The sequence below is a fragment of the Ostrinia nubilalis genome, chromosome 23 (genome assembly GCF_963855985.1).
Source record: "Ostrinia nubilalis chromosome 23, ilOstNubi1.1, whole genome shotgun sequence".
NCBI lineage: Eukaryota > Metazoa > Arthropoda > Insecta > Lepidoptera > Crambidae > Ostrinia > Ostrinia nubilalis.
Window position 1 is genome coordinate 8994148 of NC_087110.1, and position 16526 is coordinate 9010673.

The 16526-nt window shown below is 36.9% G+C and overlaps 1 protein-coding gene across 1 annotated transcript; it reads right to left on the reverse strand.

Annotated features, from left to right (window-relative positions):
• Nucleotides 1–8423: 8423 nt before the first annotated feature.
• Nucleotides 8424–16526, reverse strand: LOC135083256 (YY1-associated factor 2). The gene is made up of 4 exons (XM_063977995.1): nucleotides 16239–16526; nucleotides 11532–11626; nucleotides 9920–10027; nucleotides 8424–9112 (listed from the first exon to the last, which is right to left on the reverse strand). Exons 1-4 carry the CDS (start codon nucleotides 16372–16374, stop codon nucleotides 9008–9010), a joined length of 444 nt encoding a protein of 147 aa, XP_063834065.1. The 5' UTR covers nucleotides 16375–16526; the 3' UTR covers nucleotides 8424–9007.

Below are 16526 nucleotides of genomic sequence, written 5' to 3' on the forward strand. Positions count from 1 at the left end.
GATTTTATGATAGGTTAGACTGACCGTCTAAACGTAAAGCAAGACCATCCCACAAAAATACGTGGGTAGAAGGAATAAGAACTAATTTAACGTTGAACACAAAATTAAATCTGTCACATTTTATTTGTCAGGCAAACAACCGCTCGGCCACTACCAACAGGGCAATGTGGAAATCATTGGGGGAGGCCTATGTTTAGTAGTGGACGTCCTGTAGCTGAAATTATAATGATGCGGCAAACATTTCGGTGTCACCCTCCTCCTCCAGCGGTTGCCCTGGTCTGCTTCTCAAAGGTACCCACAAATTTTATGCACTTTGTGCAATGCACTCTATGAATGAAGGTGCAAGTTTGAAAAAAAGTGGCATGCCAAGCTTATCAATCAATCAAAAAATTCAAAGCGCCTTCAATATCAAACGTAATTGATTTAAAATACCCACTTAAGTCTGGGGTTTGGTGTAGGTACGTGTATTAGACACAGGTAGGTAAAAATAAATTGACTTAATTATTATGCAAACTAAATAACAAGGTATTTAGAAACCTTAAAAGTTTGATTAAAGTAGGAATTCATCGAGAAAAAAATTTGAACGAGCTAGATTTTTAAATATCTTGCTGTGGCACATTAGTTTTTCGAGCGATTTATATTCTCGACGTGTCAGTAATGCGACAGCCCTGCCAGGCACGCGAAGCGCGACAAGAAGCGGCCGCGCACTTCAAAAGACGCCGACGACAAGGGTTGTACCAAATAAAAATAGATGAATGAAAAGATAAAGCCTTTTCTGGGGATTAAACTAAGTTTTATGTTCAAAAACAAGAAAATTATGCTTACGTTAATGTAATTAAATATTGACTAAAACAATAGGGGTGGCCTATGTTCAGCAGTGGACGAAAGTTCAGCAGTTCTTTGACCGAAATAATAAGGCAATACGAAAGCGAAAACTGTTGCGAAAGGGCTAGATATAGTCCCAATTGTCCCAAATCATTCAAGTGAAATTCGACTCTTACTACATCGGCATAACCACATAGTCTACTATTTATCTCATAAGTTAAACTTAAAACTGTAACCTTTTTAAATCAGAAGTAAAGCCTAGTTTTATTTTAAAATTAAATAAATAAAACTCACTGTTTACGGTGGGTAGCCCTGAAGTAGAGACAGTCGCCGACAAAAACCGTTTCGAAAACGTGTCGCGATGTGACGCGCTAAACGTAGGGATAGCAAAAACCAATCTGAAATCTCGACATTTTTAGAGCCTAGATAGGTTAGGAATGTAAAGCAATTTCAGGAGCATTAATGAGGTGACGGTAAAAAAATGATTAAAATACCATGTATTTTGCTTGTGATTTGCAATATTTAGACCTATCTCAGGTTTAAAACTGCTCGAGTTAAAAGAATTGATCGATGTTTACGAAACAGGCCTCAGAATCACAGTAACAAAATAAAGGCCAATATTTACAATTATTTCTTATTTAAAAAATATAGAGGGCCTGTAACAGCGAAAACAATAGTTTGTATTTATAAAGATAGCAGAAAGTTATAAGTACAGCCATCGCCAAATAGTGCATTACACCCAAAGTAAACAAAAAGTTACAATTGAAATAAGGTTGTGTTGTCAACTTTTTGGCCACTTTGGGTGTCACGAATTATTTGACGCTGACTGTACAGCATTATTTAGCTTAAAAAATAGATCGACTGTGGCATCACTGTTTGATTTTTGCATCTTCTGAAACGTTTACTGTTTTCTGTATGATAGTGTGGTTGAGGTGAGCTGTGTGTGTGAGCTAATATTGAGGTAGTTAGGTATTTAAATAAAAGAAATGTTTACCTTTTCACATCCTTTATATACAGTACAGTACATCGATACAGGGCTTAAAAATAATTAACATTTAGAACTAAGTTTATACATTAATTAACACGAAGACACGCGAACCGAAGAACTCCGATAAATATCATGGCACATCCTTTTTTGATTAAAAAAAATGGGAGTCCATTCAACAAGGGGCCTAATTCTTTAATTAAATTATTATAATAGCTTTCAGTATGATACTGTGTATACGACAGCATATCAAGTTAAGCACTGTGGTATCTTATTTGGTTGTAAAGTTGTAATAGGTGATATTTTGCAATAAATAATAATGTAGGGATGTGCTGTCGATTTATATTGCCACAGCAATGGATGTACAGTGATGTCAAACTGAAAACTATTATAATAATTATTCAAAGTGGTTTACACAATTATTCACATTATTTATTATTTTTCAGCTTGTGCTATGATATTTAATGTGTAAAAAACTGTATGAAATCTTTTTATTTCACACACTTTTCATGACAGAGTTCTTCGGTTCTTTCTTAAGTTACAAATTTAAATATTGCAAATAAATACAATGAAACAAATATTAAGTTATAGGTATAGTACAATACACTGTCCTTTTTTAAGAGACGATCTAATCTTATACACAAATTAGTATAAAATACATACAAAATAAATAAACACGTTAATTTTGTGAGAGTTTTCCGAAAATTTTGTGCTTTAACAACACCGACTTAAAAAGAGAACATGAAAATTTTCAAATATAAATGGGAATTGATGAATTTCGCACGTAAAATTATTAGGACTGCGCTCACGCACGAAATGACAGAATTAGAGATGTGCCGTTACCACATTATCCATGTCACATTAACTGTATGTTAAATCGTTACATTTTATTTTTTTGTCAAAATTGCAAAATGTTTATATCTAACTGCATTTATAATTAAATTCTCTAAATTTCACAATTTTGGCAAAAAAATACAAAATTCTTCCTCCATAACGCTAAACATCGATTTCAGTGAAAAATGTATAAAATTGTCATACAAAATTGCGAATGTAAAAAAATTGGTGTTTCTCGTTGGAATCACAAAAACTTGTTACATACAATTTAACAAACTACTTACTTCAATGTTTCGAACATTTTTCAGCTTCGTTTTCTATAAAACGCGCTATTTGTCGACAACTAACTTTTAATTTATTGAATACATTTTTTATTTGAGTCAGTAATTTTATTTTCACCACAGAGACGAATTTTGCAAATTATTTTTTTACAAGAATTAATGATTTAAGTGACCCAAAATTAAATGTCCTAATATTTATGACTTGTGAAGTTGTGACCAATACACCGATCAGAACTGTCAACTTAAGATTGACAGCTATATCAATCTTAGATAAATAATGAATTTGACATTAATTCGAGTGAAGCGCGTCACTATTTAGTTCATTTGATTAGATGGGATCATTCTTTTTTAAGTTTTGGTAGTTGGTGTGTATGTTAGAACGATTATTTTATTATTAAAAGTAAGCTTAACTCGATCAATTTGATACTTATTCGAGTTAATGTTGTCCTATACTATATTATTTTTTTATCTATCCAATTTTACATCTTGTCAACGAAAATCTAGCATTTCACTAATCAACTGTTATTGTATTGTTAAATTCACCTAATTTATTAAATCACAATGAATTTTTTTTATCAGTACTGATTACAATTACAAGCGCAATTTATTATACTTTTTAAGTTATCCGATGAAGTACAAATTATATTTCAAATTATTTTATGTTAAAAGGCATTGAATTGTACCAGTATCACGATCAAAAGCTTACAAAATACAATATTGCCAATTGTAAAGTCAGCTGCTATATTTAACTTTGCTAACTCGTAATAAAGTTCAATTTTAAACAAGTATGCAGTTGAGTGTACAACGAAAAAAAATAAGTTTGATAAATTAGAATATTTTACAAGGCTTTTTTTTTATTTTAACCATCAGAAAATAATAACTTTTAAGTCTTAACTGCCGAAAAAATCGGCGTTTACCCGTGGTCCCCCCAACATGTCCCCCTGGTGGGTCCACGGGTATTTTTTTTACCCGTTGTCCCACCGTTCTGAACAGTTTTTGCCAGTGGGTCTACGGGTAATTTATTTTAACCATAGTCCCACCGCACAGTGGTAAACGTTGCATGTCACCTAGGTATAATTATAAAAAAATCTATAATTATTAATTAACCATAGATATAATAAGACTTATTCTTATGTTCATACATATTTATTTGAGAATAAAGGATACATAGAAATTAATAATTGCAAGAACATTTTTTATATCTTCACATCACACAATGTGGGTTAGTCACTCATACTCGGCGTTTGATATTTCATGCCAGACATCAGTCCACTTATACAATGTGTCCGGGCTTGTAGTGATCAAACTTTAAGGGCATAATCTATGGACAATTTTATCGATGAAAATATACTTTTATACTTCTTTTTAAGTTATTTTCCAACACAAGAAAAACCAGGTCGTTAAGGTATGTTTTATTTGGTTACTATGGAAACCGCTGGAAAGGGGTATCTTTGTTCAACAATTACGTCGAAACTAATAAACGTAGACTAATAAATTTACATTCGTTTTGTAGAATAGCTCAAATCCTAATAATACAATGCAAATAAAACATAAAGAATATGAGGTGACATGCAACGTTTACCACTGTGCGGTGGTTAAAATAAATTACCCGTAGACCCACTGGCAAAAACTGTTCAGAACGGTGGGACAACGGGTAAAAAAAAATTACCCGTGGACCCACCAGGGGGACATGTTGGGGGGACCACGGGTAAACGCCGATTAAAACATTTATACGAAAAAAAAATATTATTTTTATTTACTCCACCGCTTTTTGTAAATAAACTGGCGAAAACTTGTTGTGATATTAACTTTTGGTAAAATTATAATTCAATACTTACAAGATTTGGAACACATACTTACGGGACCTATTTTTAGTATTTTTAGCTCTTTTAAAATAATAAAATATGTGACGTGAGTGATCATTATGCTTGAATTAAAAATGAAAATAAATTAAGAGGGAAAATAAATAAAAACATAAATAATATTATTATGACAATGTGATGTAAAATGGGATTGCAGACATTTTTGTATTTTTGGCAAGTTAAATTAAAATTATTTTGCCGTTGGTGACATCGACATCTTTTTTTATAAATAATAAATAATTACATGCAATTTATTTACCTACCTACGTAAAATTTAAGAGGTACATCGAAAATGGTGACAGTGGTTGATTTTGGGGATTAAAAGATTTAATTAATTCTTTGAACCTGACCTAGATTAAACTTGTAGTGAAGTAGTTTATTCCAAAACATTAAACATGAAATTTATTTAGAAACAAGTTACCGCACGAAACACGTAATACATTTCACAAACCAGAAATTAAAAATGTTAATAAGCCAAGTAGTGTACCATAATTCTATTAGATTGCCTTCCATTTACTATAAGGTTGGTTAAAACTGGTTAACATGTAATGTTTTTCCTCATCAATGAAATAACAGTAACACTTGAGCTTTTAAATTAAATATTTATTGGTTTCTGAAATGTATATTTCAATAGTTCTCCAGAAACTTGAGAATGTATCACATACGACTTTGAAAATTGAATAATGTATTGTATAAGTATAATTTTTATCCTATTTCTTTATTAAAAAATGTATTTTGTAACCACAGCGTGACTAAAGCCAATTATTTCTACATACAAACTGTTCTTCAAAACAGACGTTCAAATTATATTTTAACGTTTTTTATATCATAAGTTATTTCTAACACCTATATCTTCTATGAAAACTGTATAAAAAGCTTTTTTATTATACTAATACGGTTAAACTATCTGTTCTATCTACTTAGTACAAAACGCCATCACACACAGTCAAAAATTATTATTTAATTACATATTAACATCAATTATTTATACAAAATATCAAAATGTTATCCGGAACTTTTATTGTTTAAATTATTTACAAAAGATGTTTAATTTATTATTATTATGTTGGTAAATAAATAACTTTTTGAGGGAAGTAGCTATTATTTGGAAGATATTATGATTAAAATTATTATATTGCATTTTAGGCACGGTTTTTGAAGACATTGAAAAGGTAAGTACGGAAAAATAAACTTACATTGTTATGGAGCATACGCGGGGCGTGCGAATTTTGTGTTGAACAGAACGAAGCCTATCTCAAATTTTCCATATAGTAGACTAATCACTGTGTAAATTTGTCACAATTCATAATTTTTCGTGAAAAATTGATATGACTTTACTGTACTTAAACACGTTTGTGACAAATTTATTTTCAACGTAAAAACATACAAAATTATACGAATTGTCTTTGTGATAAATTGACAAATACGCACAACGTACGCCCCGCGCACGGCCCGCGTTATTATGAAACTAGCTTAAAACTTACCGCAGGTACAAAAGGGAAAGACAAAAATAGTTAATATTAAATGAAATGTTATTGAGGAAACATGTTTTAAGCATAAGTTACTAACTATTGTTAGTTAGTAGCACCTCTTTACACGCAATTCACGGTCACTGGTGTTTCCCTCCTTAGTTAAAAAGAAGAGATCAGAAATAATACAATGACAAAAACCTTTTTAGCGAATCATATTTCTTTTTTTTTTTAGAAAAATACTAATTCCAGTCAAGCCCGTGCTCTGAAAAGTTATTCAAAACTCTATTCAAACTCAAACTTGTGTGATAGATGGGTCTTACGCCCGTATTCTCAAACATTACTATGAGGTCTCACTGTGCGCGTGGAAGCACAGGGTGACACACGAACCAATCACATAAATCTATTCGATTTGCTGCTTCACTTAAGCAAGCATCGTTTGTGAATACGGATGTTAGTTATTGAGATACTAGAGATCCATACATTCTGTCCACATGCATTCGTGCGTTTTCATAAGCAAATGATGAACCTCTAGCTTCTCACGATCGCGCGATTAAAAAGCGTCATCTTGACCAGCTTTTAATATTAATATTTATCATAGGCTTCAATCTATGTTTAAGTTTGAATTTCAGTATTGAACCACAAAACTCAATCAACCAAACCAAAAATAAAAAATATTTTTAAGTTTATCGCCTAATTCTCTTTTCCTCATTCCAAATATAAACAGAGAATAACGATATCTTTTTCGTTTCCCGCGCGATTGATTCGTGCTTCGGGCCAATTATATTTTTCATTATAATTATTTTACCGTTTTTTCCTCATTTTACATCTATTACCGAACCGCCAAAGCATCTCTATATACAATTCAATTTATTTGGCAGTGACCAGCTGGTCTCAATTCATTATTTACATTTCGTACCATTACTATTCCTTACCAATTCAATTAAGCGATAAAATAAATTAAAAGCGTTTTACGAATAAAGTAAAGTCCACACCTTATTTCCAATTAATTAATACAAAAAGGAACTTATGAGGACTACGATACAAAAACTGAAATTATGCCTAGTTATTTTTTAATCAAAATTATTACTTTCTAGGGTAATTTTAGTTTTGTTACCATAATCCCAAAGTACAATTCTTATTCGAAGCAAAATTACACTATTTACAAATTATTTTCCCTCGCCTTTTCACTTTGCGGAATCAATTACAATAATTAATTGGAGTATTTAATGTATTCAACGTCACTTCGGAAACGTACAGTCGACGATAAATACATTTATAACAATACTCGTCAGTTTTACTGCCTCTAATAGGTATTGTAAAATATTGACTGACAGTCAATCAGTCAGCAATTTAAAATAAAAGTGCCGCTTCATACTCTATGCTTAGATGCTTGCGCGTGCGAGCATTGGCAAATTAATTTAAAGGCCGAATTAATTTAATTTATTTAAAACTTTGTGCGTATTTTCCTGGCGTGAAAATTTAATATTGCGCAAATATTTCACTGTTATAAAACTTTTCAGTGAAGAAGTTCACTTAATTTAAAATTTAGTTGTACCTATTTATTGCTTTAGTATAGAGGTACTCTTTCCTATTTCATGTCTGATCTACATTCCGAAAACTTGAGACTTTTTATTAACTTTCCTAGAACTTTCGTTATTCGAGATATAGCTACTGACTGATGTTGTTCACGATGGACTTAATGTAAGTCCAGTCCAGAAACTTTTAAGGCTCGTATCATTAAAGAAACGTCGCTCTAAACAATATTCGAAATCAAGTATTTACAAAATAAATACTATAAGTTTAGCGTCAGGGCTCGAAAATATCCTTATGATATATATCCGATATATATCGGATATATATCTGATATTATGATATATATCCGATATATATCGGATATATATCATAAATATCGGATATATATCGGATATTTTCGAACCTAGGGTTCGAAAATATTCTTATGATATATATCAGATATATATCTGATAAATATTTATGATATATATCCGATATATATTTTCGAACCCTGTTTAGCGTTTAACTCACTCAGTGCTTAAGGTATGAGAGTGGCACGGGATATGCTTCAGATTTGTATGCTTTGTCACGTCATAATATGCCAGACACTATACTATTGTATATTTTTGGTTGGCCTAGTAAATATTGTTATTTACTTAACATTTCCTTCGTAAATTTTCAAGCGTCCGTCTTCAAAATATGAGCCTTCTAGAGAAATGCTGATGTTTAAAATTATTACATAGAGCGAGAACTCTTTTCATTAGCATATCGGGATTACCTTATTAGTTACAGTGGTTACTGTAAAATCATGAGACGTTAGTGAGTGGACATAGAACACGCTAGTTTCCTAAAAAAACTTTTAGTCTGTCAATTATATTATCAAAAAATATTGGACACGTATATTTTTGCTTGTCAATTAAACAAGTAATTACAGTGTTATGGTGCGTAGAAGTTCCGCGTTACGTCACAAAGTGCTACACTAACCACGCCTTGACGTCACGAGCCTCTTGTTTTAAACTTTGACGGGCATTATCTCTGAATTTTCATTTGTTTGAAAAAGTGCAAAATACGTGTCGAGTATTTTTTGATAAGTTAACTGACGGACTAATTCAAACTCTTGCTTTTATCCAGGAAACATCCCTATTAGGCTTAAACTTAGGACTTATCTTAGTGTTTCAATACATCCAACGGCAAAGGCGTGAGACGAATAATTGGGTATAGGGGGTTGATGGTGCATCATGGTCTCGCGTCGTTCGAAGACTCGACGTCACTGGAACTGCTCGACACGGACTTCTTCGGTTTGTATTCTGTTATGACTACAGTCACGCCGCTGACGGTTACCTGGTGACAAACGGTCTGCTTAGTCTTATTGAAGAGTATAGCTGAAGTAGGAGAACCAAGGTAACCGACATAGCCCGCTGAATTGTCAAACTTAAGTGGTAGTGGACCGACGACATCATAAAGGTAGCAGGAAGGCGCTGGACGCAGGTGTCTGTACTAACCGGCTAACGTGGAAATCATTGGGGAAGGCCTATGTTCGGCAGTGGACGTCCTATGGCTGAAATAATGATGATGATGATGAAGTGGCAGTGGGCGGGACAAAGCTTGTTGAACTGATTGATGACAGTTGGGAGAGAAAGTTCTCGAGTGGTGACCTCGGATTGAAAGACGTAATATAGAAACGCCTTCCACTCGGTGGATCGAATATCTGGTGAAGGTAGCGGAAAGCACCTGGATGTGAGAACAGCAGGACTGGTCGTTGTGGAATTCCTGGATTATAATGAGTATTGAGGCTCTCAGTAGCGAGGATTCGGGTCCATTATCGCGTGGCTTACCTATCCACGTTGCTAAGCCGTGGTAGATGCCGTCGCTTCTTCTTGAGGGAGTTGGCCGACCATTATCGCTTCTATGGACTTGGGAGCTCCTTAGGTTATCAGATCCTGGGGCTCTTGAAGCTAGGAATAGGGTTCACGGTCGCGTGGCTTACGGGTCTGGTCTGCACCGAGCTCCTATCCACGTTGCTAAGCCGAGGTGGATACCGTCGCTTCTTCTTGAGGGAGTTGGCCGACCGCGGCCGTTTCTGTGAGCTGGTGGGCTCATTATCGGACCTTGACACGAGGGATTAGGGTCCATTATCACGTGGCTCACCTCTCTGGTCTGGGCCGAGCTTCTATCCACGTTGCTAAGTCGTGGTGGATGCCGTCGCTTCTTCTTGAGGGAGTTTGCCGACCGCGACCGATTCTGTGAGCTGGTGGGCTCATTATCGGACCTTGACACGAGGGATTAGGGTTCAATATCGCCTGTCTCATCTCTCTGGTCTGGGCCGAGCTTCTATCCACGTTGCTAAGCCGTGGTGGATGCCGTCGCTTCTTTTTGAGGGAGTTGGCCGAACGACCATTATAGCTTCTATGAGCTTAGGAGTTAGCTCCTTATCAGTTCCTGGGGCTCTCAATAGCGAAGTATAGGGTCATGGCTCACCTCTCTGGTCTGCGCCGAGCTCCGATCCACGTTGCTAAGCCGTGGTGGATGCCGTCGCTTCTTCTTGAGGGTGTTGGCTAACCGCAATCGCTTCTGTGAGCTGGTGGGCTCATTATCGGACCTTGACACGAAGGATTAGTGTTCATTATCGCGTGTCTCACCTCTCTGGTCTGCGCCGAGCTCTTATCCACTTTGTTAAGCCGTGGTGGATGCCGTCACTTCTTCTTTAGTGAATAGACCGACCGACCATTATAGCTTCTATGAGCTTAGGAGTTACACGAGTTCCTTATCAGCTCCTGGGACTTTCAGTGGCGAGGAATAGGATTCATTATCGCGTGACTTACCTCTCTGGTCTGCGCCGAGCTCCTATCCACGTTGCTAAGCCGTGGTGGATGCCGTGGCTTCTTTTTGAGGGAGTTGGCCGACCATTATCGCTTCTATGGACTTGGGAGCTCCTTATCAGATCTTGGGATTATAAGTAGCGAGGAATAAAGTTCATTATCGCGTGGCTCACCTCTCTGGTCTGTGCCGAGCTCCTATCCACGTTGCTAAGCCGTGGTGGTTGCCGTCGCTACTTCTTGAGGGAGTTGGCCGTCCATTATCGCTTCTATGAACTTGCGAGCTCTTTATCAGATCCTGAGAGATGATGATGCTCTCTGTAGCTAGGATTAGGGTTCACTATCGCGTGGCTCACCTCTCTGGTCTGTGCCGAGCTCCTATCCACGTTGCTAAGCCGTGGTGGATGCCGTGGCTTCTTTTTGAGGGAGTTGGCCGACCATTATCGCTTCTATGGACTTGGGAGCTCCTTATCAGATCTTGGGATTATAAGTAGCGAGGAATAAAGTTCATTATCGCGTGGCTCACCTCTCTGGTCTGTGCCGAGCTCCTATCCACGTTGCTAAGTCGTGGTGGATGCCGTCGCTTCTTCTTGAGGGAGTTGGCCGATCGACCATTATAGCTTCTATAAGCTTAGGAGTTAGAAGCTCCTTATCAGCTCCTGGGGCTCTCGATAGCGAAGTATAGGGTCATGGCTTACCTCTCTGGTCTGCGCCGAGCTCCTATCCACGTTGCTAAGCCGTGGTGGATGCCGTCGCTTCTTCTTGAGGGAGTTGGTCGATCATTATCGCTTCTATGAGCTTAGGAGTTAGGAGCTCCTTATCAGCTCCTGGGGCTCTCAATAGCGAAATATAGGGTCATGGCTTACCTCTCTGGTCTGCGCCGAGCTCCGATCCACGTTGCTAAGCCGTGGTGGATGCCGTCGCTTCTTCTTGAGGGAGTTGGCCGACCGCGGCCGTTTCTGTGAGCTGGTGGGCGCTGTGCCGGCCGCTTGAGCCGCCACGAGCGCCGGGTTGATGCGAGGTTTGCGCGTTGACGTGCCTAAGGAAGAACGAATAAGTCTTAGATTTATCTACCCAGGTTAGATTTCCTGCCTTACCTACATTGCCCGTATACAACCCGGTCGAGGTAACTGCGCACCTAGCGGCCGTGACGTCACATAGACGCTCTAGTTCGAACGGGGCGAACGCGGGGAGATACGCGGGGAGATGTGCGGGTGAGTGCGAGGGAGAGTCGCATTCCAGCGAGGTGCGCAGTAAACTCGACCGAGTTGTACTTGATTCCTGCCTCACAACGATTGGTAGGTAGTTCTACGACTGAGCCTTATAGATTTCTTAATTCGATTTTTAAATCAAACAATCACAAAACTCATGGATAACGTTTGAAACTTTATCGTGAGTTAAAGAATTTCAGAGCAACAGAAAATGGAAACGAAATGCAAGCACATTTTAGGATAAAACAGATGCGATTTGTGGTATAACAGTCTGCATAAATAAAATGTCCATTTGCAAACTACCCACTAAAACATGTTACACCAGCATTCTAACTTCTATTTTCGACCGAAATCTCTGTTTATACCTATTACGGCCGCAACACACAACCTCATGGGGAGTTGTATATTGTAGTCTATGCGTCCCAAAACAGTCGACTGAGCAAACTTGTGGGCACACCAATACGGCGTTTATGCCTTTGCAAATAAAGGTGAAATTCGCATAAACAATTTGTAGACCCCGAAACCTGGGGTTGGAAGTTGAAACAAAAGCACAATAGGAAAGATTTAAGTGTAGCGAGGAACTACGGTTTCGTTTCAGGCAATATTGGGGTAGTTTTCACGAGGCATTTTTGTTTGAAAGCTATCTGGCTATGACTGTTCATATTTTACTTCGCGCTCGACAGTGATTTGCCGAAGTTGTTTTTTATTCTGCAACTGGGGAAATATTTGGTTGCTTCGTTCAGTTACTGACACATTCCAAGTACACATTTTTGTCGCAAAAAATGCACCGATAACAACTATTAAAGTGTTTAGATTGATACGTGTTGTTTTCGACATAGATGATTAGTTTTACGATGCCATATAGTAAGTATTTGGTCCTCTGAAACTAATATTCATGGATTTTTCTTAGCAATTCATGACTAAAATATAGATGTTTCTATACAACAATACAAAATACATCTGAACAATAGTCGAAGCCCGTTGCCAACTAATCACTAACCATAGTTTTGACAAACTTTATAGGACGATCAAGTCGCTTGCCATTTCAATTTGGCAAGAAGTAAGAACATTCGCTCTGAACTCTTGATTGAATTAAAACTTTCATTGGTCAAGTTCATCAACTTGTTCTTCAGAACAGAATATCCTCAAAACTAGTAAGATACAGGATCTATTTGAGGACTTTATGTAACAGTACAGACATTTTGCAACAAATTCTAATTATTTATTAGTATGTAGGCCCTTCCCTTTCCAAGGCAATTATAATACACGTCCCAAACATGGCTTGCCCTACCACCACTTCGGGACATAATCGGCTGGCGGCTGGCGAAGTGGCGGAAGAAACTCAGTCACTTTTGCGATTCCCTACACTGTTTTTCTAGTTATTAAAAGTGTTTTCCTGACTGTACATAAACTAGTGGATACTGGATGGATCCTACACTAAAGTAGTGAATATAATAGTTCCATTACACATACATACAGTTTGAGACGGAAAAGCTTTCTGAGCAACTCAAACCCAACTTTTGATCCAACTTTGTGCTCATTTCATTGACAAGTTTAGAATTGCTCATCTACCCATCGCTTTTGGCTAGTTTCGGGAACATTACCGGGTTTCCTCCCACGGCTGTTCCTTTGACATGTGGTTTCAGAAAGGGCATACAAAATGGTAATGTAGTCGAGTATTCGGAAGTGTTTAGTAGCCTTTATCACTATTAAGGCGAACAAAAACATTAAATACATAATGGCGTACATTTGCCGAAGCGGAAAACAGGAACATAATCTTGAGTGATAATTGTATAGCAGTGAAGAAATGGGAATAAAGTATAAAGTATCTGGAAATCATAACTTCGTTTTATGCCTGAAACTCCATCAATTTTCAATTTTAGAGATTTTGAATTGATAAAATGATCACTGAAAAATTGCATTTTGTAAGCTCATAAAAAGCGTGACCATCGAGTGGTGGTGCCAACTACCAAATTCTCTTCGGTATGAGACTTTTTTTTGACGAATGGCGCGAAATTGACCCCAGCTTTTCTTTTATGTTACTTTCTGTGATTGACCACAAACAAACCTTAATAAAGAAAGAAATATTTATTACGATGAACATTACTTAGAGAACAAAGAAAGTATACGGAAAAAAAGACAGAAATAGCACATAAATATTACAAGGAAATAAAAAGTGAACTGAGCAGTGCCACCCAGTTGCAACAGCGATGCTCATCGCAATGGGACTCCACTCAGCATATGCCGTGGCCACGGTGGGGAAGAAGGCCACGACGCTGGTTTTCAGTGTTAACCGAAGGCCCGTCATACACGGACAGCTCGAGCAGTTAGTCAGTGATCAACATACACGGACCACTCTTGTAGTCAAGAGTCAAAAGTTTGAAGCTGCCAGTGATAACTGCTCGAGCAGTTGGTATTAACTGCTCAACAAATCACAAGCTAACGCGCCGTGGAATGAAGAAAGTGGGCGGAGGTAACTGCGCGAGAGCTGTCGACATCTCGAGCAGTCAGTGTATGGCTGGCGACTGCTTGACCGCACGATGAAAATTCACCGTGCTGTCGACCGCCCGAATCAGTTGCAACTGCTCGAGCGGTTCGTGTATGTGCGTCCATAGAACTCTGCAGTTCACTGTGCAGTCGCAACTTAAAGCTGTCGACCCTGACTGCTTCAAGCGGTCCGTGTAATGCCGACCTAAGCAACGCTAACATTTATTGCTTAGAATATCAGACTTTTCAAGTCGCTACATTAGTATAGAGTAGAAACAAATAAGGAAACTACCGCGAACTTTGATAAAGCCATATCATTTACCCAAATAAAGTGTGTAGAAAGTAGAAACATATCAAACATTCTTCCATTTTAAACCAGAACATAAATACGGTACGAGCCTTTCATAGTAACGCCATATATTATGCACCTGTCTAATACCGTAGTCGGGAAGATTCATTATTATACTGTCTCTGTCACTCGCACCGCTAAGAATAGCGTGCGAATGAAATAGAAAGTGCTGTGTGCACGTAAGGCAACGTAGACGTGACGTCACAGAGGTCAACGAATATAAGCCAGCCGTTTGGGAGAGGACGAATTTTCTTTTGGAACGGTACTCGGTCGGATTACGCGACGGTGGCGTTGTCTAGGCGCGGGCAAAATGTTAACTAACGCCAAATCAGGATTTTATTGAATCTATGCCTATAAATGCAAAATAAATCTATGTACCTACTAATCTATCTACATATGTATTATTTAAAAGCGAAAGGTCACTGACTAGTGCTGGGAGTCTCAGATTTTGCATGGGGGTTCCTTTTAGAACGTAGGTACTCACTAAAACGGGATTTTGCTAAATTCAACCCCTAAGGGGGTAAAACGGGGTCCACATGCACTTAGCTTAGAATATAATTAGAACAATTATACTGCTCTTCTACACTAATATTATAAAGAGGAAATATTTGATTTTTTGTTGGTGAATAGGCTCCGAAACTACTGGACCGATTTGCAAAATTCTTTCACTATTAGAATCCTGCATTATTTCTGGTGAAAATAGGTGGTACGAAAATCGCCGGGGCAGATAGTCATAAATACTTTAGATGCCCACTGCCAATACCTACTAGGGAAAGATCAATTTCATTCATAGGTAGCTTTAATACAATAATTTCATACATTAAACCAAACTCGCTTAATGCAAAAGATAATTATAATGGACAGATTTGTTCTGTAACGGTCAAATCACAGTGTACAATGAAATATAAAGAAAAATAATAAAATGTGTATGGCAGCATTTTAATGTTTTTCAATTTAAATAAACAAGTAATTTATAAATTATTTAACAATAGTTTTGTTGATTCAATTGAATCCGCAAAAAAAAATTCATAAAATAATTTAATTCACAAAATAGCTCATCAGTTTGATTGTTGAAATTTTCCAATTGAAATCAATTTCTTCGAGTCGTCACAGAATTTTGTTTTGAATTTTTAATGTTTTAGTATCAAACTATATTAGGTACAATATTTAGCAGACAAGTATTGATTGAGGAAAATTTTGTTATTTTCTGTCAATTTTAAAGCTCAAACTGATTAAAATTATAATTTCAGTAGTAAATTGGAATGATTATAATATCCCATTACATTGATAAATTAAATTCCCATTGATTTCTACTTGGAGCTTAGAATTTTGGTCAGAGGGATTGACTATTAGCTGGCTAACAGAATGAGAAAATTTGTTTGTTCTAAGACACCTTTGATTTTAGAATCTGGCTTACAAATAACATGAAATGAACCTTGTTACAATTGGGAAACTGGTTATTCTCTTCGACAAATTCGTTTTGACCTAGTCCAATACGAAGTAGACTGCAAAATCGATGTGAGAAGAACTGTAAGTTAGGCATTTCTACTTATGAAAATGAAGACAAAGGAACGGGTTTAAAGGTAATTAAACTACAGAAATACCTTTCCTGACGTCGCACATCGAACATTTGAAGGCTTCTGCGTTGTTTCTGTACGTACAAACACTACAATCCCAATAATTTTCTTCAAGCACTTTCGACTGCCGTTTGGCCCTGCGAATCGCATTTTTCTTGTCCATTTTAACTCACACTTACGTCTAAATAAAACTAATGCACATTGATCATGATACTTTACAGTAACCACTGAATAATTTGACGTTAACTAGTGTAATAATTCGTCTAGGAATCATTATTTATGTTTTACCGTGCACAAAAATGTACACTTCTTCAA